The 27,982-nt window shown below is 41.7% G+C and overlaps 1 protein-coding gene across 1 annotated transcript; it reads right to left on the minus strand.

The window, feature by feature from the left end:
• Nucleotides 1-524: 524 nt before the first annotated feature.
• On the minus strand, nt 525-27,976 carry si:ch73-138n13.1 (titin homolog). The gene is made up of 13 exons (XM_015972029.3): nt 27,814-27,976; nt 25,570-25,654; nt 22,042-23,322; nt 21,859-21,937; nt 17,274-20,237; nt 16,973-17,098; nt 3,423-3,532; nt 1,745-1,895; nt 1,501-1,663; nt 1,198-1,325; nt 981-1,117; nt 803-890; nt 525-685 (listed from the first exon to the last, which is right to left on the minus strand). The coding sequence occupies exons 3-12, from the start codon at nt 23,319-23,321 to the stop codon at nt 815-817; spliced, it is 5,214 nt and encodes a 1,737-aa protein (XP_015827515.3). The 5' UTR covers nt 23,322; nt 25,570-25,654; nt 27,814-27,976; the 3' UTR covers nt 525-685; nt 803-814.
• Nucleotides 27,977-27,982: the final 6 nt, after the last annotated feature.

Consider the following 27,982-nt stretch of genomic DNA (forward strand, 5'->3'; position numbering starts at 1 on the left):
CTCTGTTAAACCAGCGGTACAAATATAACATCTTACTATATTTATTAACATGTTCCCACAGACCATCAAAGCCAGATGTGATTTGTTCTCTAGATTCAAGAACTAATTAGTGTCTGAAATGTCTTCTTATGGCAATACCTGTGTGACTGATCAGATGCCACAGACAACACACACCATGTAACATCTTGGGTGGACTGTTCTCCGGCCTGCGAGGAAGCACGTCCATGGAAACAAAAAAAACGAGGCATCGTGGTCCCACATGGTAAACGTCTCCTGAAGCGTGGCCCGCGAGGAATTCCATGAAATTTAATTCCTTTTATCTCAGATTTCCTAGTTTCTCCATCTTAGAGTACGTGTAAAGTCCCTTCAGGTGCACCAGAGCCTCCACAGGTGAAATGGAGTACAGCAAGCATGAGGAGAGTGTGTCCTTGCTTTTGTATTTTTATTCTCCAGGTCAGAGACTCTTCGTTAGGGAAAAAAGGCACCATGCACAATTGTCAACCCAGAAAAAAAAAACACACTAGAAAAAAATTCAATGAAAAAAAAATATATATATATATTTATATATATATATATATATGCATGTATATATGTGTGTAATCAGCAGCTGTAAATCCACTTTCTTCTAATGTCTGGGTCAATCATTAAGGCTTCTATTTCACACAGATTCATCTGTTAAGGCAACCTTTAGAAGAGAAAAATTAGAACATGTCAAAAACAGATGAAATTAAATAACAGAGCTTTTATTGTGTGATTATTGCTTATTTAAATCAAAGGAAAAGAGAAAAAACATTTTTTTTACCTCATTGTTCACTTAGGTTTCACTCTCATACTGACTCAAGCGTTTCTTAGATTTGAGCTCTTTTAACCACTGTGGTGAGTCCTCCTCGCTGCAAAAGAGAAGCAGTAAATACACAAACAGCTGCAGAACTAAACTTTACGTTGAAATATTCTAAAAATCACTTGTTACTGCTGCTCACCTGTTCTCTTTCACACCAGGTGGGGGCAGAACACGCGCAGCCCGCGGGAGGAACGGGGACTTAGGGGAGCGAGAGGGTTGGGAAGGAGAGGGAATAGGTCCATCTGTTTCAGAGTCGCTCCTCTTCTTCAGCTGGGCCTGACAAAAAGTGGAACATGTTTATATGTGAAGCCGATCAAGTGCTTTGCATGAATATCTAATAATACCTGCTAGCTCACCTTTAAAGCTGAAGGATCCACACCAGGAAACAGGGCAACTCTCTGTGGCTGTGAGACAACAGCAGGTCCAGGATCAGCTCCTCTGATCTTCTCCTCAGGCTCCAAGTCTTTAAACTGTGCCTTTGGCTCTGTCATCAGAAGGCCACAAATGAACAGTTCAGTCAGAATTAAAAGGTTCAGTCTGGTTCCTAACACTGATGTCCAGGAACTTATCCAGAAGAACCAATGTTTAGGACTTCTGTAGTCCAGATATTGAAGGTTTTGTAAAGTTTCATTAACTATATTTTTATGTGAATTATTTACCAGTTGAGTCTCTGTACAGCCAGTCCTCTGTGTTTCCTCCCTCCTCCTGGATTTGTGCTGAATTCAGATGGCTCGCCTTGGACGGCCGTGTCCTCGGGGCTCGTTTCTTCCCAAGCTGGGCTCTAGAGCGAAGAACGCTGTTGTCTAACAAAGCTATCGGAGCCTGAAAGTGAAGACGGCAAAAGAAAGTGCAGAAGATAAACAGAGAAGTATTGTGGGTAAAAAAAACGAGGTTAACGCTTACATCAGGGAAAGGGAGGGGCTGGCTCTCAGATGAGGGTAAGACAGGGGCACCGTCTAGAGTGTCCGAGGACAGATGAGCAGGTGAGTGTGGTGCAGGCCTTCTTGAGGAGAGACTCAAATTGCTTTCTGAACTAGGAGTAGCAGGTGTCAGGCTGCAACAGAATTAAAATGAAGATATGTGTTTTGATACATGAAACAACTATAAAACTAGTGGTTTAAGCGTGCATTTACATTCAGACCAGATGTGCTCAATAATTAAACCCTCCGTGAAGAGTCAGTGTTATACAGAACTATCATCAATATAAGGTGGATGGTTGCTCAGATGCCACTTCCAAGAACTAATTCACGTTTAGATTCAGCCGTTTCATTAAAAACTAGAGATTCTCCCATCCGATCAAGTGAGTGGAAATCGGGTCCAATCACATGATTTTTCACAGGATTTTTTTTACAAATCTGAATCGGGGAAAAAAAAAAGGATTTAACCATTTAAAACAACAAACATTACTTCTTAAATTCATCCTGAGAAATAGATTTTCTAACAGAAAAACAATGGCTTACTTTTAAATTCAACAAATTCCTCTACATCAGTATTCTTTGTTTCACTGACAACACCACTGTAAAGCCCCACAGTTTAAGGTAGCCCAGGATTTCAGACACTATAACATGTAGCTGTTAGCTAACGCTGAGCATAGTCGTCGCCTCAGGAGAGAGAAAATGTCTGTAATTTGGATGTATTTTAACAGCAAAGAAACTGTAATAAACATGTCTAATGTGTGCAAACTGGGCATTTAACGTGGTGGAAAAGGTAGTGCTGCGTTCAACACTACGAATCTGATGCACCACCTTGAAAAAATTAACCCTGCTCAGTTTGCTGCAACAATTCGGATTAGCCAGTCGACCTGAATAAAAGTTGTCTATGGACAGCAAAAATGCCAATATAGCAGTGTATTTATCACACTGGATGAGCGTCTGTGGTTGCAAACTTAGGGTTTTGCAGTCTGCTTGAGTCTGCTTTCTCTCACTAACTTTGCAGATGCAGCACTACAGGTGTTTTGTAGAAAGGAGTGACCCTGCTGCTGACCGTCATGTGCCGTGCCATCCCTGTTGCTCAAAACAGCCGCACAGAGTAAACAGTCTGAAATAAGAGCAACAAGGCAACTTTTCCATATGTTCCTGATATTAACACGTTTTTTATTAAAGTACTGCCTAAACAAGTGGAAATGACAAATAAAAAAATAAATAAAAAGATCCATATTTGATTGGGACTCAGTATTGGCAGATTCTTAAAATCAAATGACTCGGAATGGGATCGGAGCCAAAAAAACATGATCAGAACGTCCCTGTTAAAAACCTCTTCGAAACCATTCAACATCAGAAAAATATCTCAGAATCTGTTGATGCAAATTCTTTATTTTTTAGAAAATTAAAGTCTAAAATTTGGTGCCTGGAAGAAAGTAAAGAGAAGAGAAAAAAAAAGACATCAGAGGAAAGTTTTAATAATCGCACAAGAGCATTCTGGTGGATTAAAGCATCAGGATCAGTTTTTTCCAGGGAAATAACTAAGGCAATAAAGAGATTCACTTCAGTCCCTGTTGAATGCAAATGACCTTTGACCCTTCAGTCACAACTGCTGGTGTCCATTCTGGTTACGTGAAGGATAATGTAAAGTGTAGCAGCACCTGTCATCAGAGCGTAGTCCCGTCTCCCAGGTCCCGTACTGACTGTCGGTGTCATGAAAAGGTGTTTCAGGGCTTTTCCCTTTGTCTTCACTACTCTGCTTCTGCTGCACCTGGAGGCAAGAAGACAGGAAGTCAAACTGGACTTGAGTCATGCTCCAGTCTAAAGGCACGAATTTGCTTCTTCAGTGGTTCTTTGGAAAAATCTGTATGTCATAGCATTTTGCTGCCACTTGGGGGCAGTATCCAAAACACACGAAGCAGAAAGGTGAGGCCTCCAGTCTGGTCCTCTGCTGTGGGGGAAACAGGAATCAAAGTGGGCAAATATCTGCTCTGTATTTCTTATTGAGCATTTTAACACATCCTTCTTTATAAAGACAATTAGACTAAAATGATTCATTCTTGGTATTTTTATTTGAAATAACTTTCATGGCTTTTAGCAAACGTGCATTCAACTAATGAATAGGCTCCTCTCTAAGCTTCACTCTGTAGAAGCTGATTCCTGCAGTAAGGTCCCAGGTATGACCGTAAACAGACCAAATAGGTTTGCTAATATCTGATTATTCAGATTTTGAATGCAAAGACAAATTTAAATGAGATTATTTGAAACTAAAACAGCAACAGATTAATGAATAATAAAAGTGCATCAGCAGCTACTGAAGGCCAGAGGTTATGCTGATGCAGCAGCAGGTTGTGGAGCTTAAGCAGGTCACCGTGGCAAGGCGGATAACAAAAGGTAAAGGGAAGCGCTAATGGAGACAGGATGAGACTGAGGACAGCGATGGGAGGGTGAGTGATTGTGTGCTGCCTACTGAACCATGTTGCTTTTAATGAAGCCGTTACAGAGGACACACTGTCTCAGAACCAGACCGGGCTCACAGAGCCACGCCTACACACAAACTGATAATCCTGGCCCAAATAAAAGGAAAAAAAAGAGAGAAACAATAGAAAATCCGTCTTGTCCTCAGATGCTGCCTGACAGAGAAATGTGATCCACCTGATTCTCTAGCCGCCCAGGATCTTTTACCATGAGAGCAGCTCACTACTGATGTTTAAGTGTGCAATGATTGTAGATCAGCCAATCCTTTTGAAATCCTAATGAATCCCTTCCCTGTGTTCTTTATTTGTGCAAAAGCAAAGATCCAAGAGTGATGAAAAGCAAGTGAAAGAGAGACAATTAAGCAGGACAAAACCCACAAGAGATGGAGTACAACTGTGAAAAATGTTAATTGAGAGTGCACGAAACAACTAAAGAGTGTGAGCAGTGCAGGATGTCATTAATCAGTGAACTCTTTCCTGACAGGAAATGATAAAACTGAGAACAGTGAGAATAGATTCCTGCTCCTCTGGAAAAGCGCTTAAGGCTTCAGCTGATGATTTACAAAACTCACACTTCTCTAGCTGACATCACATTGTCACACGGCTTGTCTTAAAAATACACCAACTTCACACTAGTTAGTGAAAATATTCCACATCAGCAAACAGGTTTCTTTTGAGAAATAGCAGTGTGCACTTTCATGGGCTGCATGAAATCCATCCTGTTCAAAGTAATTTTTGCAATATTGTGTCATCTGCTGATCCTCTACATGTTGCTGCTGCAACCAGTGCCTTGTAAAATTCTGGTGATAAAAATTCCTATCTCATGAGTTTATTGCTCAGTCCAAACACACCCAGCACACATCTCAACCTGATCACTTTAGAGGAGGAACAGAACTTTTGCTGGAACACATTAGAGAACTGGTGTAAAATTAGTCCTGCTTAGTAAAAAAAGAGACGGCAAGTCATAATCAACCACAAACATAGAAATGTGGATGATAAAGGGAGCCAGTGAAGCCAATGACTTACAGCTGTGAGGAGGAAGGCTTTTCGCTAATAACATTAGCAAAAGTCAACTTCCCCTGGATAGGAAGGGTGTGTCAAGGAAAACAACAAGACAAAGAGCGGATGAATGGAAGGATGAAGGAGAGAAAGGGCTGATCACTCTAAAAGGCCGGACTGATAATCAGCAGAGGGAAAGGCAGGAACTGGAAATTTCAGATTTTTGGACAGAATCCAGGAACAGAAGTTGATGGAAAGTGGGCAAACAGGTAGCTGTTCCCTGGGAAAGGAAGAAGTCAGCTGAGAAGCATCTAACAGATGGAGTTGTGACAGAGAGCAGATCAAATACACGTGGTTGCATGCTGAAGGAACAGGCTCCTAACTCAGATTCTGATGCTGTCGCGGAATGTGAGTGAAACTAAATCACAGGCTGGACCAAAAATGAACATTTGAAATTAGAAACAGAATGATTATGTTTGGTGTAGAATCAATCATCACCATCTGCTCCACTCTACATTGTGATATTGGATTAGGTAAGGTGGGAATTTATTCAGTGAACTTCACAATATTAATATTCTGCACACATTAAACACAACCACTCCCTCAAACACTAATCTCATGCCAAAAATGCATTCCAGCTGCATGACAGACGGAGTTAGATCAAAACAAACTGAATTGTGCTCTGTACAGAAATAACACAAGTGACACAGGCAAGGGCTCAAAAATGTCTAAAGCTTTTAGCAGGAACAGAGGGCAAGAATGTAAAAATCTGACCTGGCTTACAGCTTTCTTCCGAGGGCTCTAACGGAAGCTGGAGGATTATGTTCAGTCTGGGGTTCGTGTTCTCTGGATTCTCCCAAAACAACGATTGTTGGACAGAAACTGTTATGTCACTTGGGAGGACTGGTTAACCTGACCATTCACATGGCTTTAGGAAAGAATAATGCAATTAAATGTCCAGATTTAGTTATTACACCAACAACTGACCTTTCATATTTGACAAAACCTTTTAATGATTTTGTAATCCTAACATAAATCTTTCTGCTTAAGCAATTAGAGAAAAACTAGGCTAGGTGGAAATAAAGCATTAAGAAATTAGGGCAGGGGTCGGCAACTTGTTCCCATCAAAGAGCCATTATTACCCGTTTCCCACAGTAAAGAAAACACTGGGAGTCACAGCAGCCGCGGCGTTGTGGGCGGGGCTTACCCTCAGACAGCAGAGAGCTGCTTTAACCAATCACAACAGGTGACAGCAGCCAGTACCGGTCGCTCATGTACGTCAGAATTATCTTTCATAAGAAGATAATCAATAAAACGATTTATATAAAACGGATCCAGAAGTTGTAGCCCGTCTCTGCCTACAATATTTTGATATTTTTCACCCTGTTGATGGTTTTACTGAGCAGGTGCCCCTTTTGTCATGTTTCTTTTTAAAACATGTTTAGACTGTTCAGAATACAAATCCAGGCTCTGTCACGTTTGATTGTTGTAATTAAACTTTGTAGGTGGGGAAGGTCAGAAAAGGATCCGATCAATTTTTTCTTCCCTCATTTACAGTGACGGAGATAACGGCGCAGTGCGCCTGGCTCTGGTGGTAATCAAGTTAAATTATATCTCTTTGCAACAATTTTCACCAGAAAACAGAACAGTTAAAAGCAGGGCTTGTGTTGACTGGACATTTCCCGTATTTGACCGTTTATTTTGACGGAAAAAGAATAGAAAGAATTACCCCGACACATGCAGACGAACTGACATTTTATTCGTTATGCACATCGCAGATGTCGCTAAATAACTCAAGAAAAGATTCCCATCTGAACATCTGAGCTGGACACTGCTCAGCGCAGCTCACTGTCAGCGTGTACGTACGGTCCACAGCGAGCTGAAGATGTGGAGAGGGGCTTGGAGCGCGTCGCAGAACCAGAGCGCATGCGGGAAGATTCCTCCGACTGAAGAATTAGAATTAGCTTACAGATGTAAAATTAATGCAGTAAAATATAAAGCTTTTTATTTAAATATCCATTCATTATTTTCCAAGCACAGAGAGCCGCATCAGATGGATGGAAGAGCCGCATGCGGCTCCAGAGCCGCGGATTGCCGACCCCCAAATTAGGGGTAGCCTTGTAACTTTTGCACTGTAGTGTAAATTTACAGTGATATCTATGATATTTTAAAATAATCTACCCAGTCATAGGGCTGTGCAACTAATCAAACTCATATTTACATTTTGAACTGCTCCACACGATTAAGACAAACAACAATATTGGTAAAAAGATTTTGGATCATTCTGCATTTCAACCATGATTGATAGTTTTTCTGTCTTAACTTCCAAATAATGCAGAATTCTGTTCTTTCTGAAGGCTAAACTCACATCATTGGAGACATTTGCACATTTTTGGGGCAAAAGGTAAAGATGGCAGAATTAGGGTAAAACATGTCAGTGATGTATGATGCACATACGGGATGTCCCGTTCCGATATCGGACCAAAAACACTATCGGATTCTATCGGACTGCATCAAAAATCTCCGATATTAGCAGCACGTTCCACTTTAAATTCCATTCCAGCAATTCCATCCATCAGCGCCCAGATCCACCATGCAAAGTCCACGTGATCAGAACAGTGTGTGCTAGCAAAGCAGCAAGGAACAATGTCGCCCATGTGGCTGTATTTTTCATTAAAGTCAGAAAAAGACAGTTTGGCTCAGTGCAGCACTTGTCATGCACAAGTTCCCCGTGGTGGAACAGAACCGGGGAAGGGTAATACGTCCAACCTCATCGTGCATTTGAAGCAGGATCACAAGACATTGCACGAGGAGTTTCACAGTGTGTGAAATTCACACTTTAGACGCTCAACTTGTAGCAGTTGGTCAGTGAACAATATTGTGTTTTTTCCCTAATGTCCCTAACCTCAGCTGTTCACATTTATGCAACCAAAGGTTAATAAATAATTGGTCAGTTTTTTTATACTTACTGTTGATGGCTTTTGTTTTCTGTTTGAGTAATACCACTTGATCAAGCCTTTTATACATTCCACATTATGTGTGTATGATTTGTGCTGATATTATATCAGATTGATATACGTATCGGTCAATATTGAAGACTGCAATATCGGTATTGTATCGTAAGTGAAAAAAGTTGCATCGGGACATCCCTACTTATTACGTCCCCGAGAGCTCTGTGGTGCGGATTCTAGCTAAATCTTCTAGTCTAGTTTGGTTAAATTTACCACTAAATAACTCATTTTAGGCTCTACTGTTAAGACTGTGTTCTAAAGGCTAATCCTATTGGAGATCCACATTTATATGAACTAAAGCACACCATACTGCACCGTGTCATGTTCTCTGTGTGTTTGGGGCGTCACAGAGCAGCATTCATTTGCTCTGACAATCAAATATAACTTTGATGACTTCATTCTGTCATTGAGACACTTACTAATAAGGAGGCAGGCTTCTCAGAGAAAACAATACCAGCTGTCCGTGTCTAAAACTAACCAAGACCCAGCAACAAAAATGAGAGCCACACTGAGCCATGAAACACCACTTATCTTTAGAAACTGAGTCACAAGGCGTTGTGTGGCAGTAGAACAAATAGGCGTTAGCTTTACAACACAAGTTTTACTGCGATGTGTTGACTTCTACATCTATGTTTCCTACAGATTAAGTGAAAAGAAACCAAATTGCATATTTTACTCCATCTGATGCTAGTCAATGGTTAAACATCCAAAAACAGTGCCAAAACGAGCGTTCAGACAGCAGCTTCAGGGATGTAAAGGAAGCATAGGGATGAGCAGCAGAAGAGCGTGAATCACAGCAGATGTACAAGTTCTTAGCGTGTCTGACCAGACCACATAGCTGATGAAGGAGCAGCTGTTTCCAAAAAGGACATGGACATTACTGCAAAATGTCTTGAATTCCATGTGTGCTTCATTTAACTCCAGCAGATGTTAAACTAAAACCTCTCAGTGTGTAATTATAGTTTACAAACCTCAAAGCTACCTTCTCAACATGTATCGTTTGTAGCAGGAACCAACATTTAACTTTTCTGTGTGTGTTCATACTGGAACTGTGTGTGTAGCACCTTACAGAAGTAGGGGTGTTGGGTGCCGTGCGTTTGCGTAAGGACAGGCGCTGCTGGCTGCGCAGGGAGAACCTGCGGATGGACTCCCGACTGCGGGAGGCGAGGGAACGCAGGGAGTTGGTTCTCTTGAAGTCTCCAATTCCATCCTCTCCCCTTCCTCCTCTGTCCACTGAGCTGGACAACAAACTGAGCGCTCCATGGAAAGAGCGACGAACATTTCCCATCCACCCTGACAACTGAGAGTGAGCCACGGACAGCTTGTCCCCGAGATACTCCATCACAAGCCTCCACTGGCAAGACCCGTCGTGTCTGAACCGAGCCTGTGAGCTGAGCTGTGAGTCTTGGTATTACGGCAGCAGCGACTCATTAGAGTCTTAGATACTCTTAAAGAGATGGCAGTCCAGGAATGGTGTCCTAAGAATTCACTGACGCATGCTGCGGGACCAATACTGCAGCAGTGAGGAAGGTGTCAGGGAGAACAGCAGCAGAACCGAGCTCGTCTCAAGTGGTGATGCAGCACAGATAGAGCAGGTCAGTCCAAGACCAATGCAAGATTCAGACACTCCCCAGGATTACTTCTAAAAGGCTTTTCTGCTGCATGGTCCCACTGGAGATTCTTGTTTCAACTCATCGGAGTGGAGGCTCCACACGGTCTGCCTCAAGTGTGTCAGTAAAGCTTTCAAATGCCTATTTTGATACTCCGAGGATATGGCTGCTATGATACGTCAGGCACAACACCCTAATGGGCACGTAAAGGTTACGCAAGGCCGGTACTTGATAGCAGCTATGAAGGGCACCACTCTGAAATCAGGGAAAAGCTGTTTTGTTGTTTTCCTACAGGTTTCTATGGCTTCAAACACAAAAATTTAGACTCGGTCTACAAAATCAAAATCCTGAAAATGTCAAATGTTTAGTAAAACATTCACTAATTTCTTTCACACATTACTTATTTTCTTTTTTTCTCTCACGTCTCTGACAGTCCTCCAGGTGAGAGCTTCTATGATCTGACTGAAACCTAATTTACATCAAAACAAAATACTTCCCATCCGAGGTTACCCCGTTTATCCAGAACAAAAGTGCCTTGAATGTAAAGTTAAAAGATCCGTCTGTGCAGATATACTACACGTTCATAACAACTGGTTAAAAGCTGGGTAGATAAGGATCAGAGGTCCGCTGGTGGCCAAAGAAAATCTGCTGTAGTCATTCGTATTCCATGAGGAAATCCAGAGGACACCCAAAGCAGAGTCAAACCGAGGAAACAGGAGAGAGTGCTGTAGGAGAGAAGTCCGATCAAGAAAGAAGGAAAGGAGGGTTTTCCACTCCTTGCCTTCTTCTGCAGGTACAGGCAGGTAGGAGAAACTGTGTCAGCATTCTCTGCTCTTTGTAGTGAGCATTAAAGGACTCACCGTCAAGGAGAAACTGGGTGGAGAGAGGGAGTGTGGAACAGAGCCAGAGAGAGCGGTAGAGGGAATGGGAGGTCCCTGATTCAGAGCGGGAGGGGGAGGTGGAAAGAGGTGATATATGTTCTGCAGTGCTCCATCGCTCCAGTTTGATTCAATAGAAAATAAAGTGACTGAATTTCAAACTGGGAGGAACAGATGCAGAAAGCAAGAGTGATGTTCACTTGGTTACAGAATCTGGAACACAGCCAGAAACAAATCAGGGCAAGGGCATGACCGTTCAAAGAAAAGAAAAAAAAAACGACATGTAAAGACCTGGCATGAATGAGAGGGGGAAGACAAAAATGATAAGAGGGAGAAGTGATGGATGAAAAGAACATTTAATTATATGCTCAACCAGTTTGTCAGCACACTGTAGACAAAAAAATAACAAGCTCACCAGGGGCAGTGTTTGTTTAACGCTTGCTCAGAGTCAAACTCATGCAAACAACAGACCTTCCCGACACACACATGACGTAAACAGGTTTCTGCTAAAACACTGCCATGCATAAAGCCTCTTCAGACTGGTCAGGAAGGTCCTTGGTTAGTTAACCTATGAACAGATTGGTGCAGAGGGGTGACTGCTCCCACATGCCCCCTACAGGTAAAGTATTCTCTGGTGGCACGCTACAAGAACAGGTGTTGAGAGGATCTCAGTTTACAGGAAACACACAAACTTCTCACATGAGCCCTCCTGGGTGGTTTCACAGTTTAAATCAAGACAACAAACTCAGAGTTATAAAGTCATTTTATCTTTAATATTTTAATTACAGTGGTAGGTTGAATGGCTAAAGGACTTTGCTGCCACTTCTTTATAAATGTACTATATTTATTTTATTATTTACATTTTTTATACTCCTAATTTATTTATTAAATTCAAAACAATATTAACGTTTTGAATATACGCAACTTGGGGTTTCAAATATACCAAAAAAAGTCTGTGCCGTTTCTGACGTGCTTTCCTATGCAAAATATGTTGTAATGGTCACGGAAAAATGGTTTGTTCTGAGAAAAGCTGGTTAAACACGTCACATAATTATACACACACCCGAAAGGTTGTATGCCCAAACCACCTTAAAAGCTTGCAGTATATAAATGATGGTAACAGTAACGCTAGCCTGAGCTAATGCTATTGTCATTGTTGGACGACAGGAAAACAAAAAAAAAAAAAAGAATGTCGCAGCACACATGTTCCAGGATGTATTGGGAATATCCAGACTTTGAATGAATGCCAGGTAGACCTGCAGCTTGCCTATTAAGCTATCTGGACACAGCACACGGCTGTACAGAGTTTATAGCTCCAGGCAGCCATTAGGGTAAACCAGTCTTTCCATTTTAGGGCTTTATAATGGTGTTGGGCGTGGCCATTTATCAGGGCTCCTGTGTCATTCTGAGCCCCAACAAATTTTAGAGGCTCAAAGAACAGTTTCCAGTTGTAAATCATGTTGTTCTATAAACACTTTAAAGCAGTTCTGAAAGACAAAAGGATGTCCAACCAAATACAAGAATGGTGTACCTAATAAAGTGACCACTGAGTGTATAATTACTCAAAACAAAAATGTTGTTAAACATTAAAAAATCTCTGAGTTACAACATTCCAACTCCTGATGCAACAAATGTAATAACACCTTCGTGTTGTGGTGTAAAAAGAAAAAGTTGTTCCTGTAATTTTCCTGGTACTAATGGCATCATCAACTGGGAAGTGAGTCATAACAGCTTACCACTTTCCCTCTTTTGACCTCATCAGTCTTAGAGCATCCTCAGCCATGAACTCAACCAGCAACATGATGGTAGTGATGTAACTGTTGTGGTTTTTAACGACACATTCAAAAGCACATTCAGAGCAATACGGATTATTTTAAAATGCTCTGATTACACAAACCATTCAGAGTAAAAGTCTTTAGAGGTTTTCTTGGCTCATGATGCACAACCGGACATTCATCAGTAGCCTACAGAGACTAGGTATGAAACTCTAATTATATTCTATACTGATGCTACAAATGCAGTAAACAGCAGCTCCCTCTTTAACACATTTTGAGTTTAAAATTCTTGTTTTATGTCTAACTGCTTTGCTGATGGATTAATTATTTTCCCACCAAAATAACTACAGAAAGTTCATTGATGCAGCTGTTCCTACCAAGTTTAATCATGTTGTGTTTTTAACTGACTGACGTTTAAAATATATGGTTAAGTCAGAAATACAATGTGTTGATTGAATTTTTTCTCCTCGAATATTTGATATCTGGATTAATTTATAGCAAATCCTTTAAAATCCAGATTATCAGGTGACTCCACATCCTATTCCCATCTAAATTTCAACTTTGTTACAATCTAGGATGGTAACTGTTTAATTTTCCATTAATTCTAAGAATTAAGTGCAGTTAGCTTCAAATTATATCAAAGTAGAGAAATAGCTTATTGACTGATTTCAAACATGACCACTAGATGGCGGTGTTGACCTTGTCTGAGGTCAGCAATACATCACGGTCTCCTTGAGTAACAACCACATACTATAGGTCTTCACTTATATTAGCCTACAATTATGGAGCTGATAAACATCAAACTTACCCCAACTCTGTATGGCAATCAGATTAACACCGAACATATAGGGTTAGGGTGTGTATATATATATATATATATATATATATGAAATGATAGGTGGGTACAGTTACACATGCACAATCACACTGTTTTCACACAAATCCACTACAAAGTTTAATAGAAAATAGGTTGAACCAAACACATTTACACCAAGTTCACTTGTTTTCAACACATTTCTCTTGTATAAATGAATGCCTTGTGAGTGATCTCAGTGGAAAGAATACTCTGGCGCTCCTAAAATACGATTTGGAGTCTTATTTCTTGATATTCGAACATCTTGCCCTTGTTTGGCTAACAGTAATGCAACTCTTCCACTGCTTTGCATTGCTGGTGTGTTAACTTCACAAATAAAACAAGCCTGAAAGATTTGCTAATTCTAATGGTTAGTTTCCACTAGCAGGGACGTGCTCTGTTCTTTCCTAGATGCTAAACCAACAACAGTCCTTGTCACGGCCCGAGATGAGTCCATTGAATGCTAATTTTCAATGTGAAGTAGATGTGAGTAGCTTTTTTTTTTCTTTCTTTTCCCCCCATGTCCTGTCCAGCTGTAAAGCAACTACAGTTTATGTCTGAGTGCCAAAGGTCTACTCTCACAGGTGGAGCAGTATAGCTTCGGCTATATTGCCTCGCCTGATACCAAAACTTTATTAGAAAATGTTTTGGTTGTTTTTAATCCCATCAGGCATGGTGACAGAAATGAAAGTGAAAGGGGAAGAAGAAAGGAAGAAGTGGAGGAAAAAGAAAAATTTGCAAAAAATAAACAATAAGGGATGTAGAAGAATCCGTTTCTAGATCAGCAGAAAAGGAGGGGGGAAAAGGAGACACTCAAAAATACGACAGAACCAAAATATCACTGCACCAACTGCATGAGAATATATAACAGTAATCATTGTTGCTGAAAAGCACATGGTAATAATTCATAGTGCATTTAGTGCCAACCACAGCCTTAACTTATGTGTAAAAAAATGCCCAAGTCCAACTTGTGAGAGCACCATGTGAGCACCTGTGTGCGTACACGAGCTTGTGTATGTAAGGTTTCTCCATAGGAGTGTTCAATAGTGAGTATGAGGGGCAACAGATCTGCCCCAAAGACCAGCAGAAGATGGAGTTCCAGGCCCCAGAGGTCTCCCCTGGAGCAAAGAGACCCCAGGGAGACTGAGTAGCTTTTCTAATGCGGGCACTTCCCCATCTATTTTCTATTGACAGCTAATGCAGGGAAAAGGGGTAGAAGACTATTTTCCCATTTAGCTTGCATGTGAACAGCCGGGTGAATTTGGTCTTTAAAGGTACATTATGTACAGTGGGAAAATCCCAAAAGAGTCATTTTGGAAGGAAGGTTATACTGAAGCATATTTCATATCCAGCTGACTGCGGAGATTGTCAGTTTTTCTACTTTCAAAACAATAGAAGGAGGGAGGTAACTACTGTTGACCATCAGTGAGTGTGGGGTTTCCATGTCTCCTGCGAGCTAATACTGCAGGGCCGACAATTGTAATTTGACGACAGTCTACAAAAAGCTCCAGATTTGTTTAAAGTGGCTGCAGTAACCAAATTTTACCACAGTAAATAATTTTTACTTCATTTCTACATAATGCACCTTTAACATAAAAGTGGTGGCAGAACCCATGATCATGGGTTTTGTTTGCTCAACAGGTTTCCCTACACAGGTTTCCCTAAACCATTCAAATAAGTGCCTGATAAGAGAGCAGTGATATATCCTACGTACTAGCAATTTGTTTATTCCAAGGCTGAACTAAAGGGATGAAAACATGTTTGACTGCCTTTTGCCAATAATATCATACATCATAGGTGAGTGTGATGTCTACAATACAAGTCAGCACAACACATTCTCACACCCAAGGCGTCAAAATATGACGAATGTGACCAAGCGTCAATATATGATGAATCGGGACGCCCCAGCGTGTCAGGATAAGACGATTAGGGACACGGTGGGTCATGTGGCGTCACTGTTTGACGCGCGCGGTCACACGGACATTATTCAACTATTTAACCTTCCCCTCACCCCAATCCTAACCTTAAGGTCCATAAACTGTGACATTAAGGTTAGGGTTGGAGTGAGGGGAAGGTTAAGTAGTTCACAAGTAGTTCTAATGTCCGTCTCAGCACCAGCGTCGGATACTCTGGGAAGCTACGTCAGCAGTTTGTCCCTGATCGTCTTATTCTGATGCGCTGGGGCGTCCCGATTCGTCATATATTGACGCTTGGTCACATTTGTCATATTTTGACACCTTGGGTGTGAGAATGTGTTGGTCAGCACCGTTATCTCGACTGCTGGTCTTCAAACAGCTGACACTATACCCAGACATGGGCACACAAAGACATGAGTAGGGTTGTCACGGTAACCGGTATAGCGGTAAACCCCGGTAAAAAGGTTGACAATAAAAATAACCGTCCAGTTTTTAAAAAACTAAATTATCTCGGTGGGTTTACCGTGGCCGCGGTTTCGGCGCGGTGACCCTTACCAGCCACCGTCGCTTCAGCTGAAGTTCCCGCGGCGCGCACACGCACTTTTTAGTTTGCAACGGCACCAAAACTTTGAAGCTGAAATAATGGCCGAAGGAGGAGACGGCAGCGCCCAGGACATCCATCAGCCCTCAAAGAAGACTAAATCGGAAGTATGGGCATATTTTGGATTTCTGAAAAATGCTGAGGGACAATTAATAGAAGACGGCTATCCCGTTTGCAGAACGTGCAGGAAACAAGTGTCTGCAGAAGGCAGCAACACTTCGAATCTAATGGCACATCTGCGTGACCATCACCCACGTCTCCACAGCCAGTGCAAGGTAAGTTAACATTAGCATTTTAGCTTAAATGCATGACGTGAGGACTTTTGGCTGAGGGAGAATGCAACGAATCACTATATACTGCAGCCGCAGCGTCCTCTGCCAGCATTTAAACCGTGTCACGGACACCCTGTTGCTGGATGAAGCATCTTATTTGTTGATGATGAAGAGAAACATACAATTAGTTCCTTGTCATTGATTTGTTTACTTATTCAATGCCATTTATACTTGAACATTTGGATTTGATTACATAGTGTAGTAGTTATTTTAGTAATTTGTTTAAAGTGGCTATTTATTTTAAATACATATTTTTTAAGGTTGACTTGTACAGTGCTCAAGTCAAGTGTGGACTGGAGTTTTAGATTTTCATTTTGATAATGAAGAAAACAAGTATATGAGAAAACAAGTGGTGTTTCTTTGATTTGTTTACATATTGTTTATGTTTCGAATGTTTGGATTTGTATAATTTAAACCTGCACTGACTACTGTAACATGTTCCAGAAAAATAAGCTATTTGTTCCTTTACTTTTGAAAAGTTGCACTTTTGCTAAGGCTTTGTGTTATTTTAGGTTTAATAAACACTGTTAAACCTTTTCAGAACTATTTCAGTTTGTGTAGAACAGGACTATCAATGCTTTCTGAACATATGCAACACCGTTTAAAAAATACCGCGATAATACCGAAAACCGTGATAATTTTGGTCACAATAACCGTGAGGTAAATTTTCATACCGTGACAACCCTAGACATGAGTGAGAAATACAGAAACAAACATTTCTCTGCAGCGTATAGCTACATCCTGAGCATCCTCACTCACCAAGCTGGAACAATCCTCCCCTCTGTGGGCACTACGACTCCTCATTCTGGGGAGACTTGCATCCACAGCACTGCTTGAAGGAGCGGACCGTCTCACCATGCTCCTAGACCGAAACCTATTCAACTCCTAGTAAAACAAAGAAAAACAGTTCAGGTCTTTGTTGCATCATATAACATAAAATATGCTTTCACAGAAATCACTGCATTAAATGGAAGGGAGTGCAACTGTTTTCTAGTAATTTAGGACTGCTATGATGGAAATGAACTAATTTTGTACAATGGCATGAACCTGTCTCACTCACCTGGGATCCATGAGACTTCCTGTGACTTGCCACCGTCTCTCTGCTGTTTTGTGGAGGCTGAAGCTCTCCTGGGATCCAGATCTGCTCTCCTGAAGTGCTGGTGGAGACTTCATGGGGAGAGTTTCCAGTCTCTGGAATAATCCCTGGTGAAGGGGCCAAAACGGGAGGCTCATCTGGTAAAACGGGCCGAAGCCTCTGTAAAGTTTGGAGCCGTTCCTCCTGCTTAGAGACAACCTGTTCTGGAGTGAGCCTGCTGGCAGGTTTGTTGGGTTCAGCCACGGGTTTTACTACTGCTGTCTCAACAGGTCGTAGCTCCCAAGGATCCTGGAGAGATGTGGTCCATACTGGAGCTGAGAAACCCACTGAAGCATGCAATGGTATCTGCCAGTTAACATCTTTTTCAGGTGTGGGCTGTAATCTACCTCTCGATTCTGCATCAGGACTCCGAATACCAGACACAGGAAACAAATCTTTGCTCGGGGAGGCTTGAGTCTGAGATGTAAAGGAATCAATGTCAAGAATGACAGGTTTGTAGGGCTCCCTCCAGCGTGTGGAAGGGTCACAGCGTGGAGAAGAAGGTTGGTCACTTCTGAGCACCGAGTCCAGATCAAGAACTTTGGGCCTCATAGCCGATGACACCAACCTGATTCTCTCCTGCTCCTCTTCTTTCTGCTTCTCTTTTAATCGCTGTCTTTCTGCTTCTTGCTGTTTGGCAACTTGTCTGATTTTATCTACTTCTTCTTTTTCCATTTTTTCCTCCAGTCTTTGTTTCTCAAGCTCTAACGGGTTTGCTTGTTTTAGCTTCTCAAACTCCAAGAGCTGCCTTCTCTCCATTTCTTTGAGACTCTCTAAATCCTCCTTCCTTTTCCTTTCCTTCTCCTGTTCTCTTCTCTGTTTCTCAGTTTCTAATTGCTGTCTCTCAATGTCCAACTGTCTCTGGTGCTCTCTCTCTAAATCTCTCTGCCTCTGTATGTCTAGGTCTCTTTGCTTTTCCCTCTCGATAGCCATCCGATGCTCCACCTCCAACTCTGTTTGCCTGGCTTTCTCTTTTTCAAGCTCTTTTATCCTGAAACGTTCTTGCTCCAATGCCATCTGTCTTAATCTTTCTGCTTCTTTTTCTTTAAGTCTCAGTTTCTCCAGCTCAACAAGTTGCTGCCTCTCCTTTTCTTTCTGCTTCTGTTTTTGAAACTCTAAAACCTGCTGCCTCTCTATTGCTTTAATTCTTTCCATCTCCTTTATCTTGTTTTCCCTTTCTTGTCTCTGTTTCTCCTCCTCTTTTTGTCGTTCTTTCTCCTTTTCTAAATCTCTTTGTCTCTGTTTCTCCATCTCAACCTGACGCTGTATCTCCCTCTCTTTTTCAAGCTCTTTTATTCTCAACATTTCTTGGTCTAACGCCATCTGTCTTAAACTTTTTGCTTCGGTCTTCTCTTTAAGTCTCTGCTTTTCCGACTCCAGTTGCTGCCTGTCCTTCTCCTGCTTCTGTTTTTGAAACTCTAAAACCTGCTGCCTCTCCATGTCCACGATTTGTCTTTCTTTGTCCAATTGTCTCTGCCTCTCATATTCCTTTTGTCTTTGCTTCTCCTTTTCACGTTCTCTCTCCCTTTCTTGCTCTCTCCTCTCCAGTTCTTGCTGTTTGTCTTTCAGAAGTTGCTGTTGTCTCTCCTTCTCAATTTCTTTTTTTTTCTTTTCTAATTCTTGTCGCTTTTGTTTTTCAAGCTCGATTTGTTTAAGTTTTTCCAAACCACGCAGTTTCTCCTCAAGTTCTTGTTTCTCCTTTTCAAAATCGTTCCGTCTTTGCCTTTCAAATTCTCTTTGCATCTCCCACTCCATTTGATGTTTCTCCATTTCCAGGAGTTTTCTTTTTTCTTTTTCGAGCTCTCTCATTTTAGCCCGGTGTCTCTCTGCCTCCTTTGTTAGTTCCCTCTTTTTTTCAGCTTCAATTATTTCTTCCTTGGTTTTTTCTTCTGTCTGTGACCTGATCTCCATGGGTAAGGCATGGCTCCTCTGCATCAGTTCATCCAAAGTATTGTGGGACTGAGTGGGGCTTCCAAAAGTTTCTTTTACTGACTGATTCCTTCTAACTGGGAAAGTTTTTCCTTGTGAGCCGCCCAAAGCAGACCTCACAGAGACATCATCTGAGAGTGAACTCATGTCTCCAAAGATTGTTCCTCCACTTCTAACAGAACCAGACTCCTGCATTTGACCAGTCAAAGCAAAATAAGTAGCTCTGGGTTTTGATTGCTCCTCTGCCTGCAGCATCTTCGGCCGTTTAGGGGCTGCGGCCATTTCATCCTGGTCTGCCGCTTTTAGACCATCATTATCCAAAGCTACTTGTCTTTCCCCATCTGAATCATTCAGCATCCCTTTATCAACACCTGTCTCTTGGTCAAAAGATGTAGTGGTCCATTTTTTTAAAGCTCCTATTCTGAGGTATCGTGGTTGCTGTTCTGATTTCGGCTGTACTTGTGCTGGATCAGACCTCTCCACTGTCGACCTGCTCACCTCTGAGCGTCTGGTGTGAAGCGTCATTGCCTTATCTTCCCATTTGGCTGTTGGGACACTCTCAACCACTGCCTTGTTTTCTTCAACTGCCTGCAATGTATCAAAGGCATGAAACACCTGGAAAGGACTTGATGGGGATATAGGTTCCTTGTAGGTGGCAGTGACCAGAGTTCCCTCATCCTCTGAATCTTCTTTATTTAACAAAATGTTGTTGAGTGAACCCCTGGTTGTATTTGCAGATTCATCTTGGTCCATCACTAACACACTCTGCCTCTCAACAACATTTTCAAACAAGGAGGCTCTCACTGCATGTACTTCACCATCAGCACCATCTTCCTTGAAGGTGGCCCATCGCAGTCCCGTCTCAGAACATTCCGGTGTGGAAGCCTTTTTGAGTAGATCTGAAGAAATTCTCAAATCCAAAAACATCTGGTCATTAGGAGTGAGAGCTGACTCTTCAGCCTGCAGAAATTAAGGCATTCAAACACATAAATTAACACATTTGAATCTTTTCCTGGCACACTTCCAACACCATGCTCATTTCTTTCAAATAGAATTGTGTACAGGAATTACGGGATGTCCCGTTCCTATATCGAGAATAGGTTTGATATTGTCCCAAAAACACTGATTTTATCGGACTGCGTCAAAAATCTCCGGTATAAGCAGTTCGTTATGCTTTAAATTTCATTCCAGCAATTCTATCCAGCAGCACCCAGATCCAGCATGCAAAGCCCATGTGATCAGACCAGTGTGTGCTAGCAAAGTAGCAAGATACACGAGCGATGTCGGCTGCAGGGCAGTATTTTTTGTTAAAGTCCGCAAAAGACAGTGTGGCTCAAGTAAAACATAACTAAAGTGTCCTTGAATCAGTGTTAGGCACTTTAAAAATATATCTTTTGTTTGTTTATTTAGTTAAAATATTTTTCTGAGTATTTTTATTTATTATTTATTATACATAATCTTTAAGGTTTACATTTATGCAACCAATAGTTAATTTAAAAAAAAGTTTTTTATTTAACTTATTGTTGCTGGCTTTTGTTCTCTGAGTAATATCACTTGATCAGGGCTTTCATACATTCCGCACTACAAAAAAAAAGCTAAAGCGTGTATGATTTGGGGCGACGGTGGCACAGAAGTTAAGTGCTCGCCCCATAATCGGAAGGTTGCAGGTTCGAGCCCTGCTCAGTCTGTCACTGTCGTTGTGTCCTTGGGCAAGACACTTAATCCCCCTTGCCTGCTGGTAGTGGACGGAGGACCCAGTGGCATCTATGTACGTCAGAACCTCTGTCAGTGCACCCCAGGGCAGCTGTGGCTACAATGTGGCTCATCACCACCAGGGTGTGAATGTGTGTGAATGGGTGAATGACTGACTGAGTAGAGCGCCTTGAGGGGTTCCGGGACTCTAGAAGGCGCTACATCAAACACAGGTCATTTACAGGCCATTTGTGCTGGTATCATATCGGATTGATACCTGTATCGGTCATTACTGATGGCTGCCATATCGCTATCGTATCAGAAGTGAAAAAGTTGTATCGGGACAACCCTAAAAGAAATACATCTTTTAAAATCAATTCTTCAATAAAGGACTGGACAACAGAGCAAAATGCATTATGAGAATTCAAGTGATCAACTGCCAGCAAACAACTGGCACACCTTTGATCTATGTTAACCTTAGGAGTATGGGTGTGGTGCTTAAGCAGTAATCAAAACCTGACACTGGTGATTGTTTCTCTGCATGTTCTGTGACCGAGAGCCACAGGGGACGATTAATTCTTGGTACCTCTTTAGCTCTCTGGTGTGTTGTTGCAGTGCCCCATTTCTTTTATGAAAATTAGACCTAGACAGACTGCTTTGGGTTATAGTAGCAGTAAACATTCTTTAATATGCCATTATACTTGATCTCACTTCTGAAACCTGCTGTCCATCTTGATGTCCTTCCTTCATTATAAAAAATGTAATAACATAAGATGGGAAAAGCTTTTCTGGCTTAGGACTAAACCAGTCTAATTATTTTCTTTACCTACTGACAACAGATTGAACTCAACTAAATCTCAATCATCATGAATCTTAGCTCCTCACTCACCCCTCTCTGGGGATCTTTGCTGATTTCTTGGAGGTCTTCAATGCCTGAAACTAAGTCTGGTGACGTCTCAGAAGAAAACCTGATGAACATACGTCACACAAGACAAAGACCATGCATGACAATGAAGCTTGAGGACAAAGACAAGGAACAAAAGCAGGCTAAAACACAATGTGCAGCTCTTACCTTTTGGTAAGGTCAAGAGGCAAGGGACGGGGTTTCACAACTGGTTTTACGACAGGACTCTGAGTGGGCGATACATCCTCAGTCAGTTGCTTAATGAGCTTTTTAACACCCACTGCTGGTTCCGTTTCGGGAACTGGCTGTACTGCATAGCAGGTGTCTTGTCCTGTGGTTCCCGTCCCCAGAGAGGGCGATGAGTCAAGAAACAGACTTATTCGTGACTTGATGCTACCCATGTGCTTTTCCTCCTCTGAGTTTTTTACTATGGATTCTTCTGCCCTTTTGTCGTTTTTGTCAAGAGCAGCTAGATTAGTTAAACCATCAAAGCTTTGTGAGCTTTTATCCTGCTCTGTCTTCAGTGGTGGTTTCTTTTCTGTGGGAGTGTTCTCTTTAGAACTTGCCATAGGACTTTTACGATGCAGAGACAGTCCAACAGACTCAAATTTGGATGTGAGATCAGCTGAAAGTGGTCGTCTGCCGGTCCACTGAGGAGAAGGAACAGGCATCTCTGTCTTGGTGGGGGTGCCAGGGAAAATGGCGGATACAGGTCTGGGTCTGGAGCCTCTGGACTGGGGTCGCAGTAGAGCAGATACTTCAAGCTGAGTTTTGACTTTTTGATTTTCTTCTTCCTGCACAGCTTCAGCAAGAAAACCTGTGGACTTGGCTCTTGTAATAGATGGTCCTTCTTTGTTCTGTCTGTTCTGCCGACTGTCATTTTCCTTTGTAGTGGTTCCAGACCATTCGGCTGCTGGAAGTGTTTTAAGGCCCTTAGAGTCGGCTAAGCTTAATGCAGCAGGTTTATGCCTCTGAGATGGCACAGGTCGAGTGGGTTTACTGATGTCCACAAGGTCAAAAGAGGGGGCAGCTTTAAAAGGCTGGACTACTGGCTTGTTTGTTTGTCCAGTGTTCAATTTATTAGATGTTTTATAGATGGTAGGGGCAGGACGGTTAGGGTGTGTCAACGCTTGTCTTGGTGTTGGTTTTGGCGTATTTGGCAGATCTGGTTTGAATCCAGCGAGACGAGTGGATTCAGGTCGGGGTTTGGTTCTGGGTTTCGGGGCCAATATGGGCTTAATAGTGGGATTTTTATCTACAACAAATGGTTTGGGAGTGAACCTTGGTTTAGGATTTGTGACAGGTTTGTCAGATTCTGATGACATAAAGTGTGATTCGCTAATAGAAGGGATCTCAATGAGACTCTTGTTACTGGAGTCAGTCAGGGGACTCAGGTGAGGTCGTCCACCTGCTACATCCCCGGTTTGAACTTCCACCTGAGCGGCCATCCTTTAGAACAAATAAAAGAAACAAATAAGAACAGAAATTTAGTTTTACCAACTCAACAGCTACATCTAACAAAAAATAAAACATAACCCAGAATCTTCCTCAAGGTAATTCCTCACATTATGTAAAATTATCTGATTAGATGAAAATAAATACATCAAAAAAATTGTGTAGAAACAGTCTGAACAGACTTTTAACCTATTTTGAAGAGGCAAATGTAGCAATAACGATTTATACCTGGGCTTGGATTTGATTTTACATTAGGTCAGAATAATGGATGGATTAAAAACTTAAGCCTGAGTTCTGTTTGATTCTGATGATATAAATCAGAAATCTTTATATTTGCTGATTACTGACTGCTTTTGCATTGTCAGAACAGAAGTAGGAACACAGAGATGGACCCAAAAAAAACCCTGTTTTGGTCCATTAAAGCTCTCATCCACTGTGGTCTCTAGTATGAATGAATTAGTCGATCTCCATTGACAAACAACTCTTGAGTCCCTGTTTCATGAAGCAGAAGCTAACCGGAGAAGTGGGGCAGAAAACTGCAGGATTTGAAGTCTTACTCATCAGTATTTCCTGATGTTCAACTCTCCCTTGACTGGCTAACAGCAAAGCCACTCTTCTACTGCCTCCATTTGCTCAGCAACATTGAATATGTTATCTCCACAAATACCACAACCCTGAAGGAGTTCTGCTGTGTTGTGGAGTTGCTAAGCAGCTTTTATTAGCCAAGACAAGCTCTGCTCTCTCCTGGCTGCTAAGTCAACATAGCCCTTCCTGGTCGCGAGCCAAGATTGGCGAGTCCAAGAATGAACATGTACCGTGTGTTGTAGATCTGTATGGCTATTTCTGACCCGAGTGTTTCCCTGTCTATTTTTTTCAGCGACTAATGCAGGAAATATGGGTGGAAGACTAATTTCATGTTCAGCCTGCATGTGAATAAAGTTAGAGCTGGGGATCTAATCAACGAATCACTGATTACTGGACATCTGTGCCACTTGTAGGCTTAATAAAAAAATAAATAAATTATATATGGCTTACCTGATGTAGTTTTGATTAACTCAATATACCCTCACCAGTGCCAAGCTGTCCGTGACCCACAGGATTAATAAAAATATTAAAAAAAACATGTTGTGGTTTCAAATTAGAACCATTCTGTACCATGTCCAAAAGAATTAAATGAAACCAATATCCAAGAAAACTGTGATGCAAGTACAGCACAAGTAGACAATACACTTATGAAAAAGGCGTTTATAGGGGGGTTTCAATGAGAAACCATTTTTAATAGTTTGAAAATGATCGGTCACTCAGAGTTTAAAATGCAGCCTGATTGTGAAAATTGTGTCCTACACCAATCCCCTGCATCAGCTTCTGAGAGAACATCTCAACTACTAGAACTCACCAGACAGAACTAGACAGTTAGCATTAGCAACTCCACAACATGGCAGAACTCCTTCAGGCTTGTGTTATAGCAGGAGATACAACATCAACGTTGCAAAGCCAACTGCACCAGTGGTAGCGGTGCGTTGCTGTTAGCCAATCTGAGGTGAGATGTCCACCGTGGCTATAACTACAGCCACCGTGGCTATAACTACAGCCACTGTGGCTATGGGGGCAACGTAAAAGGTGTCTGTCTGGGCAGTGGATGCTGTCACAGCAATTCATATCTATAGCCATTGGTTGTTCTTGTAGCTACAGGACAGCAGTCACAGCTATTTGTGGCTTCGAGCGCGCCCTCGTGGCTGTGGCTACAATTGGAGCTCGGCCTCCCTCCTTTAAAAGTGGCGGGAACAATATTGTCAACTATAAATATTAGTGGGGATGTGTCCCTGGCTAAAATGACACCTATAATTGCATGACTCCACTATGTTACAACTGAAAAAGATCAGTGACCTTAGAGAACACAGCTATATGTAACTTATTAAATCAGCTTGTAAAAGTGCATCACCAACTTGAAGCACTGGCATAGTAGTGGTCATGATCCCATATCTATGGAAGTAAAGCCTGTAAAAGGGAGGGGCTGGAAAATTGCGCAGTCATTGTTTATCTTTCTGGTTGTAATTGATGCTCGTTGGATGGGAAAAACACTCAACTCAACCCAATTTTTTTTTGACAAGTGATGCTAGCTCTGGTACTTCCCATCTCATAATGCTTTCCACATGTTGCTTCACTGACTTGTTTTGCTACACAAATCTGCAACTTTACATGCTGCTTCAAACTGCTGCAAATAATCCCGGCGTATCCTACCCGAAGAGGCGTCAACCATATGCTGTAGAGCTTCTGTTGAAACCAAGCCACGACATAGCACCCAAGACGGATGAGTTGAAGAAACCTAAGAGAAAAACACTTTATGTCAATGTGAGCTTTTCACTTGTGAAGACACTGTGTTTGATACTGAAGTAGAAGGGAAAAAAATCACTGCAGTACAAAATAAAAGGGTTGCCTAAAAGCTGCTTTGTTGTTGTATCCTCACGCCTTCCTACAGAAGCAAATAGATAATAATGTGTACACTGACACAGACTTGAGTAAACAGTCACTCCCAGACATTTGAGTCAATGATGGCTTATGTTCTGATGTAAAATAAAACAAAATGCTCCCAGAAATTCATGTAGCTGCTGCAGTGTGTTCACTTTTTTTGTTTATTTATTTGCATTGTGGCCTACAGCTCATGACTCGACTGCCACGGCTCACACGTGTATTAAATCTGTTTCAAATTAATCTGTCAGTATTGGGACCATAAATAAAATAGTATCTTATCTTATATGCTGCTTTTGGGGTTCTTTTAAATACAGTAGAATGTGTAACTGCTCGTCTGGGAAAGGTGCTGGATCAAAAAGTGGAATAAACAAAATAAGAATCCGCACACTTCAATCTGCGATGTAGGAGTTTATTGGTCAAGCTTTCGGTCAGAGACCTTCATCAGGAATATTCAGGGTTGTCAGGGTTCTTTTAAATAAATAAAAAAAGACAAGTAAAAAGCCTCTTGGCCAGGACTTCCTTGAAAATGTTTTTTTATCTCAATGGGACCTTCCTGGTTAAATAAAGAATAAATAATAATAAAATAAGGATGATGCTGAGAAAGTTTTGTGGTATGTGGTTCGCATTAAAGGATTGCAAAGTTTAAAAATTAGTGGCCTTTTTGTGTTGACAGGAAACGCCCCCACCAAGATGGAATGCTAAACATTCACTGTGATGGTGGGTTGAGTAGCACTGCAAGGATCAGGAAAGCATCTGCCTTGTATAGGTTTTTATATAGGATTGGTCCTACACACTAAAGAACAGAGACAGAGACTTTGGGGCAGCAGTAGCTCAGGTGGTAGGGCGGGTTGCCTCATGTTCGGAGGGTCATGGCTTTGATTCCAGCTCCCGCCAGGGGTATCCTGCTGTTATGTCCTTGGGCAAGACACTTCACCCAACTTGCCTGTGTTAGTGGCGGTCAGAGGGGCCGACGGCGCCAAATGGCAGCCTCATCTCTGTCAGACCTCCCCAGGGCGGCTGTGGCTACAAGTAGCTTACCATCACTAGCAGTGTGTGAAAGCGTCTTTGGGTGTCTAGAAAAGCACTATATAAGTTCAATGCATTATTATTATTAAATTAAAAAATGTTAGAAATCTACTTTTCTACAGACTAGTGTGAAAAAGCAGGCTTAAATATAGCAATATTTGCAATTTTAAGGAAAAAAGAAAAAGCATTTTACTGATTTTTAGAAGGCAAATGCGGGTGGCTAGGCCAAAAGGCCTGCACAGAGTATGTCGTGTTTCAACAGCCAGGAATACAAAGTCAGTAACCTGGCTCGGCCGGTTATTCAAAGATTTTACAAAAGGACATGTCCTTATAAATGCATGTCACCAATTTAACAGGGGAAAGCACATCCTCTCTCAGGAGAGTTCTAGTTTATTGTGAAGTAAAGCTGATACCCACAAACTTCAACTACACAGCTGTTATTGCTGAAGACTTTTACCATTTAGTGATCTTCATCAAATTTGATCAGACAGACAAAAACGTATTTTAAGATAGAAAAACTAAGTTTAAATGTAACAAAGTGACCGTCCACCTTTTCATAAGGAGATGCTCATTTAGTAAACACCTCTTAACAAATGATGCACTTTCTCAAATAAATATCAGTTACAGTATAACTCTACAACACAGCTGTTCCAGAACACAATGATCAACAAGTGGTGTTTCTTCGTTGCCCCCTCTGCTCATCTCAAATACCTGGGCTGGTAATTCGGTCCAGTTTAGCTAAACTAAGTTACTCCAAACAGAATCACCTTTAAGCAACAAAACGTGTGCATGCGAAACAGTGCGATCAAATGAAGCCTGCCTCCAAGACTGATTAAAAAAAACTCCGGTGACTTAAAAGAGCCAATAAACGCCTCAAGTGCTTGCTCGCTAGCCGCCGAGGGCTAACAACTCAAGAACTTACAAAATGGAAACACTGCGTGAACCTGCCTTTTGGTGGCTGTTTGATCCATGGTGGAGATAACTTACCCAACGGCCAAATCGGGGTTTCTTCGTCTCTCGTCGAAACAACTTCAAACGCCGTATCCAGCTAACTTAGCACAATAATTACGAGTTGTGACAATTAGTTAGTACATACGTTAGCAGAGAGGCTAAGTTAGCAGGTTTACGACCGTCTATCCCGTCTCTGGTTGCAGTG

The sequence above is a fragment of the Nothobranchius furzeri genome, chromosome 17, assembly GCF_043380555.1.
Source record: "Nothobranchius furzeri strain GRZ-AD chromosome 17, NfurGRZ-RIMD1, whole genome shotgun sequence".
NCBI lineage: Eukaryota > Metazoa > Chordata > Actinopteri > Cyprinodontiformes > Nothobranchiidae > Nothobranchius > Nothobranchius furzeri.

What these genes read in the sequence shown, in the direction of transcription:
- si:ch73-138n13.1 (XM_015972029.3), bottom strand. Translation starts at nt 23,321, where the DNA reads ATGGCCGCTCAGGTGGAAGTTCAAACCGGGGATGTAGCAGGTGGACGA. An exon ending in AGCCCCTCCCTTTCCCTGAT is followed by an intron (nt 1,664 to 1,744) that starts GTAAGCGTTAAC and finishes CTTCACTTTCAG; the next exon opens with GCTCCGATAGCTTTGTTAGA. An exon ending in GCTGTACAGAGACTCAACTG is followed by an intron (nt 1,326 to 1,500) that starts GTAAATAATTCA and finishes TTCTGATGACAG; the next exon opens with AGCCAAAGGCACAGTTTAAA.